This window comes from Vidua chalybeata, chromosome 10 (genome assembly GCF_026979565.1).
Source record: "Vidua chalybeata isolate OUT-0048 chromosome 10, bVidCha1 merged haplotype, whole genome shotgun sequence".
In the NCBI taxonomy this organism is placed as follows: Eukaryota; Metazoa; Chordata; class Aves; order Passeriformes; family Viduidae; genus Vidua; species Vidua chalybeata.
Genome location: NC_071539.1, coordinates 19,411,825 through 19,434,719, shown reverse-complemented (window position 1 = coordinate 19,434,719; position 22,895 = coordinate 19,411,825). Strand labels below are relative to the sequence as shown.

The 22,895-nt window shown below is 44.9% G+C and overlaps 1 protein-coding gene across 7 annotated transcripts in view; it reads left to right on the top strand.

Moving 5' to 3' along the window:
- INPP5D (inositol polyphosphate-5-phosphatase D) overlaps positions 1-22,895 on the top strand; it is a 61,902-nt gene that overhangs the window by 18,866 nt on the left and 20,141 nt on the right. For 4 of the 7 annotated variants that reach the window (XM_053952066.1, XM_053952068.1, XM_053952067.1 and 1 more), the window contains 3 exons: positions 15,889-16,039; positions 18,092-18,263; positions 18,653-18,793. In XM_053952066.1, coding sequence (XP_053808041.1) covers positions 15,889-16,039; positions 18,092-18,263; positions 18,653-18,793 — 464 coding nt within the window. Of the gene's footprint in view, positions 1-99; positions 486-1,509; positions 1,644-15,888; positions 16,040-18,091; positions 18,264-18,652; positions 18,794-22,895 lie in introns of those variants that run through there. The other 3 variants (XM_053952070.1, XM_053952071.1, XM_053952069.1) reach the window with 3 other exon arrangements.

The window sequence follows — 22,895 nt, the reverse complement described above, 5'->3', positions numbered from 1 at the left end:
AGGCACTTTCCCTTCGGTGCAGTTCCGGTCACAGCCAGCAGGGGCGCTGGTGGCTCCCGGCCGGGCAGGGCAGGGGCGATGATTGCCCCGCGCCTGCAGGGGGCGCTGTGGCCGCCGCTCTGCCCGTGGGTGATGGCGGGAGAGAGGGAAAAGGGGCTTCCCTTGCAGCCCCGCAGGGGCAGCCGGGCCGGTGCCCTCCGGACGGCGAAATGGCTGCAGCAGGAACCTCGGGGCGGCGGCTGGAACGGCAGAGGCCAGCAGGCCTCCAGGGGCAGCGAGTCCAAGGGTAGCAAGAGCCCCAAGAGGTGGCAGAAGGAGTGGGGGGGTCCCAGTGAGCGCTGGTTTCAGGCTAAAGTATAACAAAAACCCAAAGCAGTGGCAGAAAATGGCCGGGGCTGTGCAGCGGCAGCCGGGCTCCTGAAGGCAGCTGGGAGATGCTCCCTTGGAGTGAGGAGGAGTTTTCCCCTGAGGCACCTGAATAGATGGTGAGTGTCCTTCCCAGGGAGATGGGTGTTAACAAGGTCCCAGTCCCACGGCTGCTCTGCTGAGCTGAGGCTCACCCACAGTAAGGAGAACCAGTGAGGGACAGAATGCCGCGGTGGCAGCGAATTCTCCCTGCAGCAGCAGCAGTGTCTCCCCTCCAATCCCAACAGCGAGCAAGATGCTGAGAATAGTCCCTCATGCCCCAGCCAAAAATCTCGTGGCATTTCTGCACTTCCAAAGAGAAAGCCCCTGAGCTAACAGACTGCAGCCAGCTGCACCCTTCCCCTTCCTCTATGGCTACATCTTTTGTCTCTCTTAAGTATCGTCTTTATTATCTCTTAGGCAACAAATGGGAGAAAATTCCCTGAAAGAGGAAAAAATCCCAGAAAAATCCTAACCTGACCCATCATTTTTTTTTACATTAACAGGGGGAAGTGGTGTTGAACCAAAACTATGCCTTACATAGCACATGCTCCAAGGCCCTTAATTTTTTTAATAACTTTTTCTTTGCTTTGAGCAAAACTGTTTTGCCAACTCCAGAGTTTTGTGGATTACCTTGTTGTGAGAAGGGATCAGGAAAAGCAGCCTTCTTCTCATGCTTTACAAGAAACTGTATTACAGTAAAGAAACCATTAATGTTTTTAAAGTTACAGCCTGTCTTTCTTTCCTCTTCCTCTCCCTGGGCTGTCCTAGCTGCCCAGCTCTTTGACAGAAGGCAGCAGTGTATATGCATCTTCCTGCTCCCTGCTCCACGGGGAAACATAGGAAATATTCATTTTGCAGTCATAGTGCCAGATTATCATTCCTGTGTGCATGAGCACTTCTTGCATTTGTGCTGAAATTCACTATTTTAAAAAATTACTTACATTTGTACTTATTACCTGTTGTAAAGGGACGGCCTGATCCTTTTTACTTGTGTGTTTTGCTAACTTCAGTGAAAATTATAGATGTCCTGGCAGCACTGTTTTACAGTGAGTGATCATATGCTATTTTTTTTTTTTTCTTTTTCTGGTAATTTTCTTCTAGTCTGACACGGGGCTTTGTGCAACAGGAAGCAAATAGTGCTATGTGAGCAGTTAGAAAGCAGGCCAGCAGCTGTGACTCACGGTGCCAACTGACACTAAGAGCAGATCACCAGTGTGCTCTGCGGCTCCCGGGAGGTAGGAGAAGCCCTAAACACTGTATAGGGTTTTCTGCTGAAACCCTCCCTCCCCTAGAAGTGCACTTCTAGAAACGTATTTTGGGAACAATCTTGATTTATACACTGTATGTGGGTTGACTAAATATGCCAGAACAAATGAAATTCTCTCTCCTGGGATGGGCAAGACGCACAATGAGAGGGGTGCCTGTCACATCGTTGTCAGCAGGGCTGTGCCTGCTCCTGAGCAGGATTAGTTGTGCCTTCTGTTTATGAGTCCTGCAGGGCGGAGCTGGGGCAGAGGCCCCATCCGGTGAGCAAACCCGCTCTGGAGCGCAGGCTGCTGGCCTGCTAGCAGCATCTGATAAGAGCTATGAGTTCAGTTCAGTTCCTGCATTCCTGGTGTCACTGCTGCTGTCGCCAACGTCAGAGACACTGTCTGCCCGTCCCATTTGCAGTCCAAGTCCATTGTCAGCCCTTTGCAGAGAGATGGAAACTTTTCGTTGTTCTCTTTGTTGCTGCACTGTAATCTCAGTGTGCTGCGCTGCTGTGGCTCATGTGGCTACCAAAAGGTTTTCTGTAACAGGACTTCGTGATTTGCTGTGGACTTTGCTAATCTATCTGTATCTGATCAAAACCTTTCTACTGGGAAATTGCTCTGGAGCTGGTGCCATTGGGTGATAAAGCAAAGTAAAAGGCTTGAGGTGAGGCTCAGCCTTCCACCACTTACAGCTTCTGTCACAGCTCTGGGAGGCATTTGTAACTGTACAACCTCATGGGCTGCAGTGAAGACAGAGCAGGCACAATCCTGCTGACAGGATTGTGCCATTTGCAGATTGCACAGAGGCTGTCTTAAGAAAACATAATGATGAGAATGGAACAGATTTCACCTGAGTTATCTGTTACTGCAGAAAACTCACTGTGCTCGTGGGACTCTATTGGCACTGCAGGGCTGAGAGATTAATCAGGGTGATCACTTTTCTTGGATAGAAAGAAGGGATAAGTGAACAACCAGACAATACTTATACGCAATGTATTGAAGCATGGTTAGGACAGCACATTTCTAGTATGTCCAAAACCATAATTTAATTATATTAAGCTTCATTTTATTACCAAAAAATGTAGATGTTAAAATTTTAATATTTTTCAGCATAATTTAATGTTGATTTTCATCACTTTGCAAAGCACTTTACATGTAGGACTGAAAATATTTTACAATCAGCGCTTTGCAAAATCCATGTATTTCATATTTTTGCAAACTATCCAAATCTGTTTATGCAAGCAAAATATTTTTTCCATTTTTGGATCTGAGGTAGGAATGAACTTAATGCACTACACAGGGTTTTGGAAAGCTGAAAGAAGCAGCATTTAATAAGAGAGCTAGGTATTTCCTGAAACTTGCACATTTCTGCTACTGAATCTCTCAGTATACAGAATTCTTCATACAAACAAACCACATCCAGCTTTTGTCTAGTTTGAACCCTTCCAGAATGTTTCCAGTTTCCTGAAATATTAAAAAAAAGTAATTCAGAGAATATGGTTTAAGTCAAGTTAAAGTGATACTATTTTGTTTTTCAACATTCAGAAAATGTAACCAGGTATTTGGAAGCTAATGCATACCATGAAGTGAAATCCCTTTTCCTTTTATCTGGATCTGTGCTGTCAGACAAAATCTCCCTCTAACAAGTGAAATGTGAATGAATGTCATCAATTTCTTTTGCTGTTTGCCCTCTAATAATTGTGTTATGTTGTAAAGCCTTCATCACACTCAAACAAATGAAAATTGCAAATAGCCAATCCTTGCTGAAGGTACAAAGCAGCTTCTGGGAGCTGCAAAATCCTTCCAGAGTCAGGAGATAAGGATTAGGGCTGTTATACAATAAGCAGTTTAACAATTACTGTTTTAGAAGAGTAATTGTTTCAGCTGTTATCCTTTGGAAAGGCTTTGACCACCCAAAATCACATACCCAGCAGCTCTTTCCTGTCCTGCTGGATCGTCCCCCCACTCTGCTACAAGAGCTCAGGTGTGCAGCCAATCAAGTTACAAACATGTATAACCCTTAGATGAGCCCCTGGCATACCCACCTCAATATCTCCTAGACTAGCAACAGGAAAATTTTCCTGAAATTTGGAACTCTTATGGCAGATGAGAAAAAAACCCTGAAAACTTACGCAACCAACATTATCAACAAGAAAATGCTCTCATTTTGAAATGATTTGATGGATATTAGCTTGAATGTTATCACATATCACAGTCACATGTTGTTCAATCCATTTGATTGTCTTATCCTTTATGTATTTGTTGTTTGACACTGGCCAAACACCAGGCACCCACGAAAGCCATTTGCTCACCCTCTCCTGCTACAGTTGAGCAGAGGAGAGGGAAAAAAAATTAACAGAGGGCTCATGAGTTGAGATAAGGACTGAGAAAAAACACTCTAAAGGCAAAACAGGTTGAAATTTAAAGGTGTAAGATAAATTTATTATTAACAGAGTCAGGGGAGGATAATGAGAGAAAAATAAGCCTGTAAACCACCTTTTTTTCCCCCTGCCCCTCGCTTTTCCTACTGAGAGCGCAGGGAGACAGGGCATGGGGGTTTTGGTCAGTTTGTCACCCAAGATCTTTTTCTGTTTGCTCAGGGAGAGGAGTTTTTTCTCTGTTAGGTCCTTGGGTCCCTCCCACGGGAGGCAGTTCTCCATGAACTTCTCCAATGTGGCTCCAATCTCATGAGCAGCAGTCCTGCCAAAACTGTTGCATCGTGAATCCCTCCCATGGACAAACAGTCTTTCCAGAATTGTTGTGGCGTGGGTCACTCGTCCATGGGGTACAGTCCTCAAAGGATAGGCTGCTCTAGTTGGGAAGCAACTAGAAATATTTTATATTTCCAAAGACTTCAGATGAAGCTTTGTAATTCAATTTCAGGTATTCAGGAAGACAACAGATTGTTTCCCTCTCAGCTGTGTGATAATGAAACACTGTGTTCTATTGCTTCTGTGCTTTGAGGGATGATGGACCATAGAGGAAAGTGCTCATTTACAGGCAAGTCTTGAGCTGTTTCCTCAAAGAAAGAGAAATTATTATTATTATATTGTTGTATGAGGTGCTGTATGAGGCTTTTTGTCCTGAGCATTTAAGATAGGAATGAGTCTTGGAAAACACTGATATTAGATTTGTGTACAATAAGTCTTATGACAAGTATCGCTGTCACTACAAAATTGTTTCCACACTCCATACTGACAAGGATATGTCCTTTCTTCTTCAGAGATCTACCTTGATTTGCTGATGGGATGGATCATTGCAGGCTGCATCCCTCTCCATGCAGACATGGAACTCATCCAGCACATCACAAGTGACACGTAGGCTCCAGTTAGATCTCATTCAGTCAGTCTGCACTGCACCCATGGGGAATGGGACCAATACAACCTACATGGGCTGCAGTGTATTGCTGACATAAATGTAAAATAAAAAGATACAATCCCCTTTGAATATCAACTTAAAGTATTGTCCTAGTTGCACTTGTTTTAGGTAAACAGGATCTGCTTCACCAATACTCTTCAAATTTACCTTTTGGTGGTTGAAGTTATTACAGCTTTTAAATGAAATTTAGTATCCTTGAATTTTCAGATGGCTGCATAAATGCATGCAAGGCTTGATTTCAAATGACAAAATAGTTTAGGGAAACGAAACAAACTTTAGCAAAGATAGCTCAGACTCAGTTGTTTCAGTCCCTCTGAAAGAATGAAGAAACAATGCAGCTTTTGGTTGTTCCCAGACCTTTGCCCAGTTGTCTGACTTCTTATGTCTTCAATTTGTACTTCTGTCAGAGTTTTCAGTCTTGGTTCTCCTCTGAAAATCTAAACTGGTTGAGGTCTGTTCCATCCCAGGGTTCTGAAGCTGTCCCTCTGCAGTATTTTAAAAGTCAACAAGCAGCACAGCTGGATTCAGCAAACCTCATGGGCAAAGGATGGTGAAGCTCCCTGTGGGCTGGGGTTGCTCTCGGTTAGCAGACTGGTAAGCCTGAGTTAAAATTTCCAAGCAACTCTGCGTTAAGCCTTATTCTTTTACTAAACTTGATGGGGCTGTAGTGACCTGTACTGTTTAACAGCCCTAGTATCAAGTGTTCCTTGTGATCAGACATAGCAGGAACCACAGGCAGGCACTGGATGCTCACAGAGGCACTGGATAGCCTGCTGTCATTGTACATTCCTGTGCATGCAAACCCAGAGATCCTGAGTCCAATTTTAGGGGCCAAAGTGTAGCAAAAAATGTGTAACATCCACTATTTTTATTCCAGTAGTGTCGTTCAGGGGAGAACATAAAAGGATAGGGTTTGAAGGGTGTTTTCTTTCTGGTTTTAGTTTTGTGGTTAGTTTTGCTAAATGATGGTGCTCCTTCAGGCTGGGTTCTGTATCTGTTCAGTCAGCAGCTGTGGCTCAGGGTTTCTAACAGATTAAAAGTTTGCAGAAACTGAATGAAATAAGGGACAGCCCCTTGAAAGAAAGGACAAGTGGTCATCTGTAGTGTCTCAAACATAGTAATCAGTTGCTGTAGCTAAAGCCTGAGAAATTCTGCAGACTGAAGACAGAAATTGTAACTAGGGCATCTACCCTTACTGTGCATTGCTTAGGGGTTTGAATTATGCAATCCCAGAAAATTATGCAGTTCAATGTGGTGCATGCAGCTGCTTCCTATGCACCTTCTGCCTGCATTGCTTTGCTTCAGCAGCATATCTTCAATAAGTATTACCTTTTAAATCTTATATGTTTTCCTTTCCCATTGGATAGTTTATGTAATTTATGCATATTTAGTGCTTGGTGACAGTTGAAACTGGGATTAATTCAGCCAAGAAGACAATAGGGAAAGCAGAGAGCTGATTATGGATCCTCCACTGTCTGCTGCACAGGTTGGAGAAGATCCCCAGGAACTCAGTATAAGACTGATGTGGGCTGAGGGATCCTGCCCAGCTGTGTATACACAGCCATTGTGGGCATGTCTTCACCTGTTTCAGGGAAAAGTTCTTTCTCCTAGGACTTTGAACACCACACATGCTTGCCTGGGTATGTATTTATTGCCTTCTACAGAGGGAAAAGCTGAAGGGAGCTTGGGAACTTCCATAAGAAGCAAGTAACCTGCAATAGTTCTCCCAGTCCAGCTAATGTGAGCGGAGAGCACTGACAGAATCACAATGATGACCTCCACTAGGTGCCTTCAGAAACAATGACTGTGCTACATTTGCTGCCTTTGGTGCCTTGATAGCTCTTTGGGACACTTGTTTTCAAGGTTATCTTGGTAAGCACTAGAGCTAGATACTTTATGAAGAAATTAAAATGGAAATTTTCATTTGACTTCAAGTGTTGAAGCTCTTCAGTGGAAAACCAAAAAGCACAAGGCTTGTGATAAATTCACAAAAGTTCTTAGAAGTAGCATACTCCAAAACTTAAATTCCACCTACACACTACAGAAGTGCTAAATCCTCATGGATCTGCAGTCCTTGCTCATTCATCATCAACTCATCTGACTTGCACCCTGTAGCTAAATTTAATACCAGTCCTTCATGTTCCATCATGGAACTGTTGTTTGCTTTTTGTTGATGTAAATCTTATTTACTATAACACAGAGAAATGCTGAAAGGGTTGTTTGCTCAGCAGGGTTCTCTTGGTGCTATAAGCTGAATCATTATGTGCTGTATTGGCAATATCTTTTTTGAAGGCTAGAGTTTGAATGGTTTATTTAGTGTGAAGAATGTGAAGAACTATCCCAAGTACATGGTCTTGGTGCTTTATAGAATTGTTTGGTGTTCTTATTGGCTTCTATCTAACTATATTAGTTGGATATTTGGCAATTAACATATTTTCAGGTGAACCATGAAGTGCTGGAGCAGAGTGGAGCGGGGTCTTTAAGTAGGATCTGAGTACATTGGTTTTATGATCTATGTATTTATCATGTGTGGATAATGCCAGTTCAAAAGACTTCCACATATTGCTTACCTTCCAGAGCTTCTAATATGTTTTTCTTTAGGATGTAGAATTTTAGCAAGGAACTTGAGATAAAAATCTGGCAGCCAATTATACTCTACTGAGAACTCCTTTCAATATTCCTTTCCTCCATCAGACTCTCCTAATTTGCAAATGTCCCAGTTCTGCCATGGGACCATTGCCTACCTGTGAACATGACATGTCTTTGTGCTGCCAGAACGAAGCCTGGATGGGATCACAGAGAAGAGAACTCTTGCACAGCCAGAAGAGATCAACAGTAGCAGATATGAGAGTCAGGATCTTTTTTAGGATTAACTGCAACTGGGCTCACATTCCACACACGCAGAATATGTGAAGCATTTGAAACTAAGAATGTATTGTGCTTCTCAAGTCCTTTCCATGACACTGCACATAGGAAAAAAGTGATATGGCCTTTCCCAAAATTGGAAACCTTCTGCATTCCCATTTTTTCTAATTTTTAATAAGAATAGAATTGTGATGCAGTGTGAGTAATTAATATACAGTATCTTAAGTCAGTATCATGCTTAAAAAAATGGGAGCTTTAGTACACACTTTAACGGGTGTTAGTATGTACTGGCATCCTTCAGTTGCACTGGAGGAACAGAGGGAATTCTATAGGATTGACAATACAGTAATTTTCTTTTTTTTTTTCCTTTTTTTAACTCAAATTTTTTTGGATGTCTGATTTTCAGCCAAGATCACAAGCTAGAAGTAATACATGCTTAGTTGTTGTTAAATTGTAATTCCTTGTTTCCTTCCATGAATCATCTCTTTCAGAAATTCTGAATACCTCTTCCCCAGAACTCTATGAATTCCATGATTTTCACCCAAAGTCTTAAAAGGTCACTGTAGCAGAAGTGACATGTGTTAACAAACCTGAATATCAGGACCAAACCAGAAGTGGATTGAGACAAAAAGCCTCCATCATCTCTCACCTTGGAGGAGAGAGCAACTGTTTGCCTTCCATTCCCTCCAACCTTATTCAAGGTGTATGACTTATAACTGCACTTACAATGTGCTGCTATTCTTCACAAAATTTGTATGATCTTTTTCCAAGTGAGGAAGTGCTGCTCTGGCCACCCACCAGCATCCTCTGCCCATGTTCCCTAGATTCCTCCCTTTACTTCTCTCATGCTTAGTTCCCTGGCAGAGGCCCTCTTGCTGAGCTTTATCCAGCAGCAGAACTCTCTTGCCAGCCCACAAGTTCTCACCTCTTATAAAAGATCATTTCTTTATTGACCCTCCAGGTCACAGGAGCCCTCTTTTCCTCAGGCACACACTTGCTTCTCTTCCTCTGTGTTCCTAAGTAGCTCCATTTCTTCCAAGCCCGAGGTGTTGCATTCAAATTAGAGTACATTTCTGGGTAGCTTATATTTTGGAAAGTAGCTGTTTCTCCCAGCTGTGATTCCTGTCTACGATCCTGTTTTTGTGAAATGTTCCTGAAACTTCTTAGCATAAGATTCAATCTAAAAATAAGGCAGGTTTGCTAACAAAATGAAAGTGAAACACAGCCAAGTTGCTAAAAATGCTTTTAAAAATAATTTACCAGGCATTTCTTAGCTCTTAGGTTCACTTCTTTAGTTAAGATACAAAAAGCTTGTCTACATGAGAGCCAAACATCAATTTAAAAATGCCACCTAGACTTCCTAGCTAACAGAGAGTATTGAAGACAAGTTTTTTTCCAAACCTCAAAACATAATATTTTTTTTCAAATCTAAAAGAAGATAAGAGTTCCTGCCAGCCTTTCTTACCACAGAAATCTTTCTGATTTACTGCTTCCATTTAAGCTGGTGGGTATTTGCAAGAATTTTGTAACTTAGAAAACCTATTGCCAGTTGCTGAAATGCCGATGTATGTGTTTAAGTACCTGTTTTAAGGTACTCTAGTTAGAAAAATTTGGCCTCAAGCAGTATAACCAGATGATCAGTTTCCTAGTTCCTCCTTGTGCCTTGGCACAGGAAAGGAAAACACTTCCTCTTCCTTCTGAGGGCCCCAGACTTCCTGTGCCATCTATTTATACAATTGTTGTAATGAACCCCAAGTTAACCAGTTCCTCTCCTATTTTAGCATAGGCTTTACATCTTTTTACTTCATGTCTTTATAATCCACTTGCAACTTCTCTTAAAGTCATGTTCACAGCTGCTCTTCACTAAACCCGTGTTTGGAGTGTCTTTGGCAAGGAGTTCTCTTGGCCAGATGGCATTACTTGAATACACCAGATACAAAGGAAGACCAGGTTATCTGGTCAACAGCCATACAAAAACCTGTTGAAAAGTTCAGGTGGTTGAATTTGGAAAGGGGGTCACAAGATTTAACCAAAGGCTAGTGATTAAAGGCATTAGTTGTACCTGTCCTCATGAAATGAATAGCCTAGAAGCCAGTTCAGCAAGAAAACAAGAGCAAGTTGTAGCTAGTTGTGCTCAGCCATTGTACTCTGAGCATACAGAGGACTGGAGGAAATTGAAAACTGGAAGGACATGCAGAATCAGGGGCAGGCTCTGGGGGACAGGAGACACCAAGACATCCTGTGGGAAAGAAGGTTCACAGCCAAAAGGGCTGGAGTCAGAAGTGGAAGGTCTGAAAGTTGAAATGGAAGGGCTGCTGGTGAAAAGCATGGTCATGTCCAGCTTTACCCATGCTCTTCAAGGGTTCTGGCTCTGGATAAAGGAAGCTGGGAGATTTGCAGAGGGTTTCCCTTAGCCACAGAGTTTGGAGTGGCAGGAGGCCCTGCAGGTGTCTGAGCCCAGCGTTGGCCTGGTTTTGGGCTGAGGCAGGATCAGACACTTGCTAGCTGGCTGTGAGGAGTGCCTGGGTGCATGGCACTGCTGTCCCTTGGGGCCTTGCAGCACCTCTGGTTGCCATCTTCTTTAGAAGAGAATTTAAAACTTGTAAGACTCCTGCTGTGACATCTCCAGGCTGTCCCTTTGCCAGACCATACAAGGCCCTTCTAAGCTTTCTGTGTGAAACCCAGTTTCCAACTCTTCAGTCTTCCTTGGGACTTTCTATGGTACTTTATAAGTACCATAGTTTATGGCACTTATAAGTTCCATAAGAATTGGTGCCCCAAGCTGGCCACAGCAGTCCAGTTAAAGCCTTATGGAACTAAGTACAGCAGAAGAATTTCTTCTTGCATCTTGTACGACACTCTCATTAATAGATCTTGGAGAGACTTCTGCTTTAGATGTAGCTTCCTGCTTTAAAAATTACTGCTCAGGCTCTGATTCACTGTTCTCCAGATTCCTGTGTACAACTCTGCTGTTTTGTGGGCTGTTCCCTAAATTGCATACATTCACTAGGTGTTTCCTTCCCATATGTTATGGCTGCCATTAGCACAAAGCTGAGGTACCAGCAGGGATGATGGAAGAACCCCACGGAGGGGGAGTCTGCCCTCCACACCTCTCTGGTGTCCCATGAGCCCTGTGAGCACATTTCTGGGGATGTGGTGTGTTGCCATGGAGATGACACTTGCCATCCCCGTTTATAATGACTTGAAACAATTCACTGTGCAATTAAAACAAGATCTATCCTGTGATAACCCTGAGGAAACAGTTACTTACTAAATGCAGGCAGGGGGGCGGGAAGTGGATTTCATTGTTGGCTCTGCTGGGGTGGCTCCAGTTTGCTCTGTGCTGCCCCATCCTGCTTTGGTTTGTTCACAGTGCCCTATTCTGCCTCTGCTTCCTGTCTCAAAATCCAGAACAAGCTTGTGTAAAGTTTAGGCTGCATTTTGCCTTGCTCCTGTCATCCAATGCAGTTGTCTGGAGGATATTTATTAATAGTTTACCATCAATCCAGTTTTTGGTAATTTGCTCCGCAACCTGACTCAATACCCGTACTTCATTATCCACCACCACTTTTCCTTCCCCACCTATAAACCTTTGCCACAAGTTCAAGTGGGAAGAAAGCAGATGTCCTAGCAGATGTCCCAGATTTGGGCTGCTTTCCTTGCTTGCTGGCAGGGACCAACCCTCAGGGGGGTCATCTGGCAACCTGTGCACTCACAGCAACATTACTGAGCCAGACTTTCCGTGTCCAACTGATGCTGCTCAGGCATCGTCCCTGCAGTCCCAGGCAGCGTTGGCTGGAAACACACCACAGCCTCAGCCATGGTTCTATTGCTCTGTGGCTGGGAGCAAAATGATGAGCTGCTGGATTTGGAGAGGCTCACGCAGCACAGGCAGTATCTGAGTACCTTGCACTTGTGTGCCAAACAACGTGACTGTTGTCTGTCATGCAGGCTTTGTTCTCATCCCCTCTCCAACAGGAGAAGCAAGTGCAACAAAATCTTGCTTTTACGTCCTCTCTCCCATTTCAAACAATGTAGAATGTTTGCTGTGCCTCTGTGCAGAGGGAGGCAGCGCAAAACAGGGTGCCCTGCTCTCTTGTGGGGAGTGGGGATGTTTGGGGGGTGTTTGAACTGGAAGGAGCTTGTTTCATAGTGCAGGCAAAAGGCAGAGAGGGCAGCTGGGCATGGCTGTGTGTTGGAGGGGTGCAGCCCTTCCCGCACATTTCCTCTGTTGAGGTCTTTGTAAATAATAACAATTATAATACAAAAGTAAATGAATGAGAATAATCCAATGATTTTACTTTCAGACTTTGATGATAGCTGAGCTGATGTGTAGCAAGGTGGTGCCACTGCCTTTTGTGGTGTGGGAAAGGACCTTCGAGCACCCCCACCATGAGTGTGTGCTGAACAGGTTTGAGGCTGCCCATCCTTCCCTCTGTGCTTGGCCATGGTTGGTTGGAGCTCCTGACCCTGCCGGTTCCCCATTTTCTTATTTCAGCTCTCATCTATCTCTGTGCAGCTGCTCAGGCCACGTGTTCAGTTCTTCGCTGAATTCTGTCTTAAAATATGAAATGCTGTCCTTTATTTTACCGTGTGCCATGGGGAGTTGGTCCTGTTTCTCCTGACTGGACTTGGGGAAAGTGGGCTGTCAGAGGACCTGGCACTGCTGGAATGGAGACTGCTTCTCTTTGGGAATGAGCATCTGGATTCAGATGCATGCAAAGCTCAGCTCCTCGACATGGCCACAAGTTCCAGTTATCCTTGATGGAGGAGAAGGGAGGGCTTCATCAAGAAAGGTGGCTGGGCGCAGTGGGCCAAGTTAACAGATTAGGAGGGGTGTGTAACAGCAGAGCCTCTCTGCTCATGTGTCCACCCAGCCAGGCTGCATGAGAGCTAGGGCTGATGGCCATGCCGGGGAATTTGAGCTGGAACACAGGCTTTGGACTGTGCAGTGAGTTAGAGGAAGGAGGCCTGTTGCAAAATGCTCCTTCTTCTGCTTACTAGAGACCAGGACGGTTTCAGAGACTGAACTATCCTTGGCAGCAAAAAGTGCTAATTCAGCCTTTCCTACCACTTCTATCAAGACTTTGTTTGGCCTTAAAAGTGCTGTTCATGGCAGTCTGTCTTCCTGCAGGCACCCTGGGAGAGCAGGAGCTGAGGGGCAGAACAAGGCTGAGAAGACAGTGTTTGGGCACAGAGGGTGTCAGGGATGCTGTGCAGGAACAGGACAGGGGCCTTCAGGCACAGTCAGGGAAGATCTGGGGAAGCAGGCAGGTGGTGAAGTAGCAAAGGAAAGTGAAGGAGGAGTTTGGAAAGAGGAGGAGCCGAGTAGGCTGCAGTGATTCCAGAGGTGAGAGTGCACTGACAGCAAAGCTTTTCTTCTACAGGGATGCACATAGGAAATCCTGACTCTGTTTGTCCTTGTTGTGTTTTAGGGTGTCGTTGTGTGCTCTGTTGGGGCTGATGCTTTTTCCCAGGTGCCCTTTGGGTAGCTTATGGCAAAGCAAGCCACCCCAAGTCTTGTGCCTCATGAGCTCCAGCCCGTCTATGGTGGCTGCAGGTGGGCAGAAGGCAGCCCAGGCAGGGTTATCCAGAGGGTAAAGTGTGGGTAACACTCCCATGGGCAGGTCACGGAGACTGAGTGTGCTGCCACCCCACCACCAGAGCTTCTAACAGTGCCCTCTGGACTGCTGGGGGGGTGCTGGACAATGAATAATCACAAAAATGGGGATTTCAGAGATGAAGGTACTGCATGGAAGATGAACAGAGAAGCATGGAAGACTGGCTGAACTATTCCAGGTCTGTTCCAGTGCAGCACTGTGACTTCAGAATCCTTTCATGCCATGGATTAGAGCTGTTTTTTCCTTGATGGTTTTCCCTGATTCTCAACCTTCGCACTTGGCACCAAGTAGCAGAAGAGTCTGGGAGGACCCAGACACTATTTGCATTAATTGGTGTAAATGAGAAGTCATTCTGAATGTGCAGAGTCTCACATTCTGAATTCAGCACATTCTGAATGTGCTGCTCTAGAAAAGCAATATTTGGCCTATACTGGGTAAGATCATGAGACGTTTTAAGCGATGATTGTTTCAACATCTCACAAAAATATAGTCCAGTGTTTGCCCAAACATTGCCTTCATGCTGAACATGACATTTTCCAGTGTATGAGAATAATAAATCTTGTTAAATGCAGGAGCAGTTACATGGAAGACAGAAAAGGAGGCTTTACAGGCAGAGCTCTCAGAAACATCACCCATGTCTGTTGTGAAAATGTGCCTTGCTGAGTCTTTAAAGATCTTCAGGTGTAGCTAAAAATGAAAGGTATTTTTAATGGCAGGCCTGAGGGTACTGATGACTTCAAGTGCAGTTCACTATTGAAAGCACTGTCCTAATTTCTGGCCTGAGATTTTATTCTTTAGGAGAAGTTAAAAAGAAATCTTGTTGCTGCTAGGACTCACTGAAGACATTTTCCTGTGTTCTGCTGTGGTTTTTGCCTGTTTAATTTCTTGGATTTTCTACAATTGACTTTCAAACAAAAAAAGTTCACAGAGAATAAGAAACTGAGCAAAGATGAATGGCAAGTAAATAAGCTTTTTCAAACACGTATTTAAACTTTGTATGTGCTACTTTTTACTGGCAATCATTGCAATCCCAAAATAAATTTAAATACCCTGCCTGTTAGTCAGAGGCAGAATGTCTGTGTAACAAGTTATGTCAAATTGGAGTCACAGCTTTAATTCCTTACTAATTAACCATGTTTCCTATGCAAAATCTAGTTTTATACATGCAAAACAGTGCCAGTCAAGCCTGCCATTGGGGTGGTCAGGTCTTCCTTCAGATTGCCCAGTTGTGAGCAGTTCCAAGTGTTGATCTTTTAAATCAAGAACAACAGCCTTGTGGGGATGGAAAACAATTGCTCTCTACCATTCTGCCCCCACTTCTTGATCTTTTATGGCAAATAAAGACAGGGCCTTCTTGGTTTGGTTTCTGTGGGAAAATCTTTTGTCCAGAAGGAGCACCCTGCCAGGAAGAGGGTGCCCCAAGGAGAGGGATCAGAGCTTTGGCTGTGTGTTGCTGTAGCCTTGGGATTGGATGGCACTTCAGTGCAGTTTGGAAGGTGATGCAGGGTCCTTTCCCTCAGGTCTGTACTGAGCCATGAGAGACCATGTCTGTCTTTGGTAGGGTCTGTGGTTGAAGCAAGGGGGCAGAGCAGCTGCCCCTAGAGGGATAGCAGCTGTTCCTGCTGGCAGAGTCACTGTGCCAAATGTGTGGATATAATTACTCTGAAGCTTTGGCTCTGAACACCTCTAAAACTTTATCCCTGTGTTTGGTCTCTGTGGGTAACCATTTGCTGAGATTAATGGCCAGGGTGTGCTTGAGACAGGTTTGGTCACAAAATTCAGCTGGCACACACAGTGTCGTGCCATGCACATTTGCAGTCCTTGCCACTCTCTAAACCTCCATCCCAGCATTTCTGTGTGGGTGGCACCTTGTTTCATTTGAACCCAGTTCTGAGCCTTTGAATCCTGGAAGGGATGCTAAGATGCTGGATTTAGCCATGTTTACCTTTCAATTTCACAGAAAAATTCTTCCTGGATACCACAAAATATAACAGTCTAGGGGCTTTATGCTCAGTAAAAGAGAGAATACAAAGATTAATTCTGGAGAATTATTTGATTTTAAAATCTTCCTTTGCTGTGAAGCCAATCACCCTGAACACAGTGAGAGAGCTCTTCCATTTGGCTTCAGTGACTCTTTGAGGTTGGTGTCTGTGCTGACTCTGGCTGGAATGTGTGAGCTTATCTGTTTCTGTTTGTTCTGCATAGAGCCTGTGGTCAGAGGGGCAGCAAGAGCAGGGCAGGTTCTCTTCTGGGCAGCAGCAGTGGCTTTTTCCCCTCTCTATGGCTTTGATTTCCTTCTGCAAGGGGCAATGTTTGTGTGGTAGGAAATCCCATGCCATGACTGCCTCTGTGTTTTGTTTCAGGCATCAGAGGGTGTCCCTGTGAAATACTTTCAGAACCTGGAGGAACTGATAGACTATTACAAGAAGGAGAACATGGGTCTGGTATGGCACCTCAAATATCCAGTGCCGCGGGAAGAGGAGGAGGCTGCTGATGAGCTGGAGGAGGACACTGGTAAGAAACCCATGATGTGACTTGGTGAGGCAGACCCTTGACTCATACCTCTTGACTGGAGATATGCACTGCAGGCAGGAGATTAGAACATGTTGTGCCATAAAATAGAGCAGAGCATAGAGAGGCCTGAGCTGGCAAGGCCCTGCAGCAGTGAACCCTCATGTCTCCTGTGGTATGGCACCTGGAGGGAATACACTGAGACCCTCTGTGTTAATCTGGTGTCCTTATCTGGACTCCAACTCTTTATGCCCAGCCTTCTTCCAAACCTCTGCACCCTCTCCTTGTCCTGCATCTGTAGGGCCTCTCTCAAAACACAGATGCTCCCTTGGGGCTTGAAGCACATTTTTCTGCTGTGCCATGCACCTGCAGCTACTGAGGGGCATCTGAAAGCCCTCAGCTGCTCTGCTCTGCTTTAGGTGACATTTTTGACAGTCAAAAGCAGAGGGCACAGCTCCGGCAGTGGCAGACAGTCTAACTCCATGTACAGAGGCAGGTGTATAATGAAGAGGTGTGATTGGCATCATCCCAACTATTTTATATCAAATGCCACTGTGGGTTCCTGACACTCACTGGTCTCAGATAATCCCTTGGATTTTTCCTGGATCACCCCTTGGATATGTCATAGTTCTCCCAGAGGAAGGTCATGTACACAGAGCCATCCTTCCTGTCCTGTGTGATGTCTGTCTGGAAATGATAAGCACTGCAATCAAACTTGTCTGAAGGACACAATCTCTGGGACACACGGACAGGCCCTGTGAACTAGGGCAGATTGATGTGCCTGTGCAACCCAGTGTCTGTGTAACTCTTTGATGGAATCCACTGTTATATCTAACAGGAGCTGGAAGATTTTGGTATGCAATTTTCTGGAAGAAATAGAACAAAATTTTGCAAAGCTGCTCAGGAAAGATGTTCCTGGCTTTTGGCCAGTTGTACTGAGTCTCCAGCTCTCAGGGCTGGGGAGGGAACTACAGCAAAAATAATACAGAGAGAGGCAAGCAGCAGGGAATGAAATTCTATCCAAGACTATGAGCCTTCAGATGAAGAGAGATTAGCACTGGGTCTGGGCTGCTTATGTACAGAATTTAGTTTTGTTAAGGCACTTTGTGCCATCATGGTGGAGCCATGTAGGGCCTACAGATGTCTGGTCATCTTAGATGTGAAACTGCAGAGGTGGAAGATGAGTACCCTGCAGATTAACCACCCATGTCTCAGTGCTGTGGTGGCTCTGAATCACAGCAGTGGCCCAGAAGCAGTGGGTCAGTCCTAGGGGTCTTTTTGTAATGCAGATTCCACCATTAGGAAATAACCAAACAAAACTTCACAACTCAACCAGCTACAATACAACATGTGTAACAAAGTATTGGAGCAATTGGTATGAAAAGAAAGGTAACCATGGTTGGGATCAGTGGAGATGAGCCCACTCTTCTTCCAGGAGAGGGAGATATGATGAGCAGCAGGAAAATCCTTTTTCCTTCCAACTCAATGCCCGCAAGACAAGGCAGGATATTTAGCCCCTATGCACTGGGTCATGGGGTCTATTTTCTTCATCTCCGTTTGTTTACTTTTGCCATTCACTTCTATCCGTTAGCAGTTTCTGGTGCTCCTTCCATCATGTCCCTCCATCCATTCTGCCTCAGTAGTAGATCCCCATGATAATGGGAATGACATGGGTGAGGTTCAGCTATGTTCTCTAAGCATTATATTCAACTTAACAAATTAACCTTCACAGCTGCTCTGCAGATGTGAGAGTCAAAACTGGCTGGGGTGAGGTTCACTGCCGGCAGAGGCAGAGGCATGTGCTGTCTGCATGTGAGGTTCAAGCCTGACACTTCATCCCACTGCTCTCACACCACTGCCACCCCTGGAAATAACAGCTGACCCAGTGCTGAGCCTTGAGCTTCCCAGCTCTGATATTCCTCCACAGACCTGTCAGAAGAGATGGTTTCTACAAAGACTGCCCCTACAGGGTGGGCTCTGCCCTGCCTGGGGTGAGGGACAAGATGTCTGGTTTCCGTGCTGGAATGACTGTGCCTTTCCTTTCCTTCTTGCTAGACCTGGTACCCACACCTCCTGTCCTGCCCCCACGCAACATCCTCATGGCACTGCCGAGCAGTGAGACAAAGGAGGTCTGTTCTCTCCCCGAAAACTCACGGGTGGCAGAAGTGAATAAACTGTCCCTTTCTGAGACACTACTCCAGCGACTGCAGTACCAGGACACAAGCAGGTAAGGAAGAGCAGCTGAACCAGCCTTCAGGCCAGTTCCGTGCTTGCTGGGCCTCTGTGTTTGGAACAGCTGAGAATCTGTTTGATTCAACGAGATTACTCCTCATTTATACTACCAAATAAAAAACAGAATCAGATCAACAGTGCATTGACTGCTGTTTACAGTCCAGCTGTTGTCTAGAAAAAATACATTTCTGAATTATTAAAATCACCCATACACTTTCTCCACTGAGGTATAGTTTTTTAATATAAAGGATGGGTAATATCTGAGAGAACTTGGTTTATTAGCCATGTGCGTAAACAGTGGGAATTTGAGAAAAATAAGAAAGCTGTTTGATATTTGGGAGTAGAGAGAAGAGCTGGCTTTTGACCTGTCTGTTTCCTTCACAGTGTCTCTGATGAGCATCTTAAACTCATCCAGGATTACCTGCGAGTTCACATCATCAGTGACTTTGAGATGGTGCAGACTGGCTCAAGCAATCTTCCTCAACTGAAGAAATTACTTACAGCTCTTTGCAAAGGACTCTTCAGGTAACTAGAAGCTGGTTTTCAGAGTGTAATGCCATAACACTGTAGTCTAACAAAGGTTCCATGTGAATGCATTCAGAACCCTCATTTCTGGCACAGGAAATTGCCTTTCCCGCAAAACTAGTATATTTAGATGTCATGACCTGTGATTCTGGTCCAAAGATATGAAATCTATATAGAAGAGACAGCTCTGACAATCAAGTTTTCTTCTAGGTGGTTTCAGACAGCAGAGTATTATATTTTATGCTTTGTTTAGAAAGAAACAAAACAAAAAAAGCACTAACTGATTAACTGCATAATTTGGTAATGCATAAATGACACCCACAGGATAGTCAAGCACAAGCCATTTATGGAAACAAGCACAAATTAGTGTATAACTAGATTTTAAACACTGATTTTCCTTCCCACTAATGCATTATGAACTTGGAGTGATTCCACTGATGTTGGTGAAGGCCAGCTGAAATGAAAAAAGGAACAAGCCTAGACTTGTTCTTGAGTCTACAAATTTTACCATTCCTGTTTGTAGACCTTCCATGTCACAAATAGAAAAACTCTGACAGGGTGCTAGAACATTGCAGAGCTCCCTCCTTCTCTGGTGGAAGGATGTTATTTCCCCCTTGCTGACTGTAATCAAAGGGACCACCCAAACTTGTGCAGAGCTCTTGGAGCACTCTGTAGCAGAGGGCATGTATTTCCACACTTCTCTCCATGGCTTGCAATACCCTTCTCTCTGGTGTATGCACAGGTGAGGCTAGTTGTGCTGCTGGCTTGATCCTGTTCTCCTAGAAGCCAGGTGCCCACAGACAAGCCCCTGTGAGGACTGAGGACAGATTGTTCCAAGAGGTGCCCTTCTGCACCCTGCCTGAGTGTTTTGCTTCTCTACACACACGGGAGGGGAGACCCAAGTGGCCAGCTAAGAATAGTGGAAGCTCAAATCGAATGAAATCACAAGTGAGAGTCTTGTGTTACTAAAATACCTCCAGTGCTGCTGTTGTAATGATATTTGGTTTCTCCCATTTCCAACTTCTTATTCTACTTAAGTTTATGTGGGATTCACAACCCTATTCCTCATAAATGCATGTGGAGAAATGAAAGAAAGGAAATGCAGCAAGGCTATAATTCACTCAACTGCCAGGACATCTTTAAGATTTCTGGATTTTCTGTAGTATTTCTGGTGACTAGACATTGCAAACTGACATCCTCAAGCAGAGCTGGATGAGTTCCGCTGCTGGTGGAAGCCTGCTGAATGTAGGGACATGTCATGGTTTGAAAGACAGGTGTCTGCCAAGGAAGGTGAGAACCTCCCTTAGAATGGAAAATATGATCCCCTTCCATTCAAATTCATTCAAATCATACGAGAAAAGGAATAACAGTTCTTTACTAGAATATATATATTTTTTTCTTACATATTCTTTTTATATATATAACAAGACAAGCTAAGGACAACAACAGCAGCAACAACAAACAAAAATAGAAACCCAGTACCAGCCTTCTCTCGGCCACAGGCACTTTCCCTTCGGTGCAGTTCCGGTCACAGCCAGCAGGGGCGCTGGTGGCTCCCGGCCGGGCAGGGCAGGGGCGATGATTGCCCCGCGCCTGCAGGGGGCGCTGTGGCCGCCGCTCTGCCCGTGGGTGATGGCGGGAGAGAGGGAAAAGGGGCTTCCCTTGCAGCCCCGCAGGGGCAGCCGGGCCGGTGCCCTCCGGACGGCGAAATGGCTGCAGCAGGAACCTCGGGGCGGCGGCTGGAACGGCAGAGGCAGCACACCTGGGGTGGCAAACAAGTGTAGCAAAAACACTTTAGGGAGAGGGCTGCAACCACCCCGGACACAGTACAAAAAAAAAAAAACAAAATCAAAAATAAACAAAAGAGGATATGGGATAAAAACCATCCCCAAGACAGGACACTTCACCATCACAAACCCAGCAAAGGACAAGGGCTTGCCCTCTGTCCTTCTGGTGACTTAACATAGCTATGGAAATGCATGTCCTCATGCAGTTCTACCCCAGCATTTTCTTCCCATACCTGCATTATTTTTGTTTGTTGGAGCTGCCTTCTGAATTTTGCCATGACATTCCAGTATTGCAGGCTGTGTCTCCTTCAGTGCCTGTCAGACACTGAGGAGCCTCTCCCCCTCTATTCACAATGTCTTGTGGATCTCTACCATCCAACCAAACTACTTGTTTACCTTCACCTGGCTAATAATCAGATGCTTGGGTATCCTACTGTTTTACACTAAATCTCTGAGGCTGTCTAGGGTTTAAGATTACTTCAGTCAAGAAAATGAATCCACAAACACCAGAGGTTTATGTCCAAAAAGGAAACAGAGGAGTCCTGTTACTTTATTTGAATAAAGGGAGAGGCCATGGGGCATTCCCCTGAGGTCTCTCAAATTGTTAGAGGACACAGTCTCCTTTTTATCCTAATTTCCCGACCGCATTTCCCTCTCTCTTTCCCCATTGGCTGAGGTACTTGAGAGGTACAGACTTCCCAAATCAATTAATACAGACCCCCTTCTAATATATACCCCCCCTTTTCTTTTCCTTGTGTCAATCAGTGGAATTCTTATGTAATTCATGGTTCCTCCTATTGCTTCCTTCATCTCTCAGTATCTACCTTTATTTATCAGGAGACGCACAGTTTGTTTGTAAAGACAAATCCCTTTCATTCCTTTCATCAATCAGTGGAATTCTTCCCATTGTTTCTTTTATCTCTCAGTATCTAGTTTAATTTATCAGCAGACCCACAGTTTGTTTGTAAAGACAAATCTGTCTCATTCCTTTCACTCCCTTATGTGACTTCCAAACTCAGATTTTACCAGTGGCATTCCCTAAATTTAGTCTTTATTTCCCTGAGCTTCCTTCAGCTGTGCAGGGAATTCCAGCTGAAAGTACAGGTTATTCCTAGGCTACTTCTTGGTGTCTTCTTTTAATGTCCAATTCCATTATTTTCACACTATTTGAGAATAGGTTAAAAAACAAAACAAAACCCCCAGAGTTTTTAATCAGCACAGTGGAGCTCTTGCAGTGGAGCAAGAATTTCCAGGCAGTGCTGAGGATTATGAGTGTGCAGCACAGACTTGTTGTGGCTGGGCTGGCCCAGCTGCTGGGGAGCCACAAAGACTTGCTGGGAATGTGAGGGTTTTATGATCTGTGCTCTGGCTTCCCCCACCTCGCAGTGCTCAGTGGTGCCATCTCTCAGGGTCAGGCTCAGCCATGCTGCACTGTGAGAAAGGAGCATCCAGTGCTGTTTGCTCCTCAGCCCCATGCTGTGACCCCAGGCTGTGGTGGCGGCTGAGGTCAGCAAAGCAGAGGGGACAGTACTGGAGCTGCTCAGTGGTCAGAAGGAAAGAGCTTATAGTGAGTAGTGGGGCTGGGAGAGGAACTGGACCAACTGTGAACTGTGCCTTTGGCAGTTCAGGTACTGCCCATGGGCAGGGGCAGGATGCACATCTGGCCAAGAAGCTCAAGTGCAGCAGACCAGAGTGCAAAGTTTGTGAGCTCTTCCCTCACCCTTTGTCCTTGATTAATTTAGCAAGTCCTGGACCCCAGTGTTCATCAGAGACTGGGAAAGCTGGTTTTAACTCTGCTGCTTCTGCTACTACTACCTTTTAGGGCTAGCAGTGGCCAAGGGTGTCAGGGCACATCTCCTTATTAGAGCCTGGGGGACCAGGAACAGCCACCCTGTGGAGAGGCCACTCCCTCTGGCAGATCTCATACTGGAAATATACAAACAAAACCAAGACCTGTAAGGCTGATGGATACTTTTGTGAGGCATTCCATGCTAAAGAAGTTGCCATACAAGAGTTTCCTTAGCCAGGGGAATCCTTCAGCTGCTGAAAAGGTGACTCAGAGAGAGCTGGGACTACCCGTGCAAGGGGGTTTGTTCAACTTCCAGTGAAAAACACCAATAGTGGTCTATTCAATCTGCTATTGTCAGAAGCCATCAATATGGTCATCAGTTGCTGCTCTGCATATTCTTCTTTACTCTCCCTCAATAGATAATATGCACATAGAGTTTTTAAGGCAGTTTTTCAAGCACTTGTATTACCAGCACTTGTGAAACTGCATGTGGACACACAGGCTTCTGACACTTCAATGCAATACT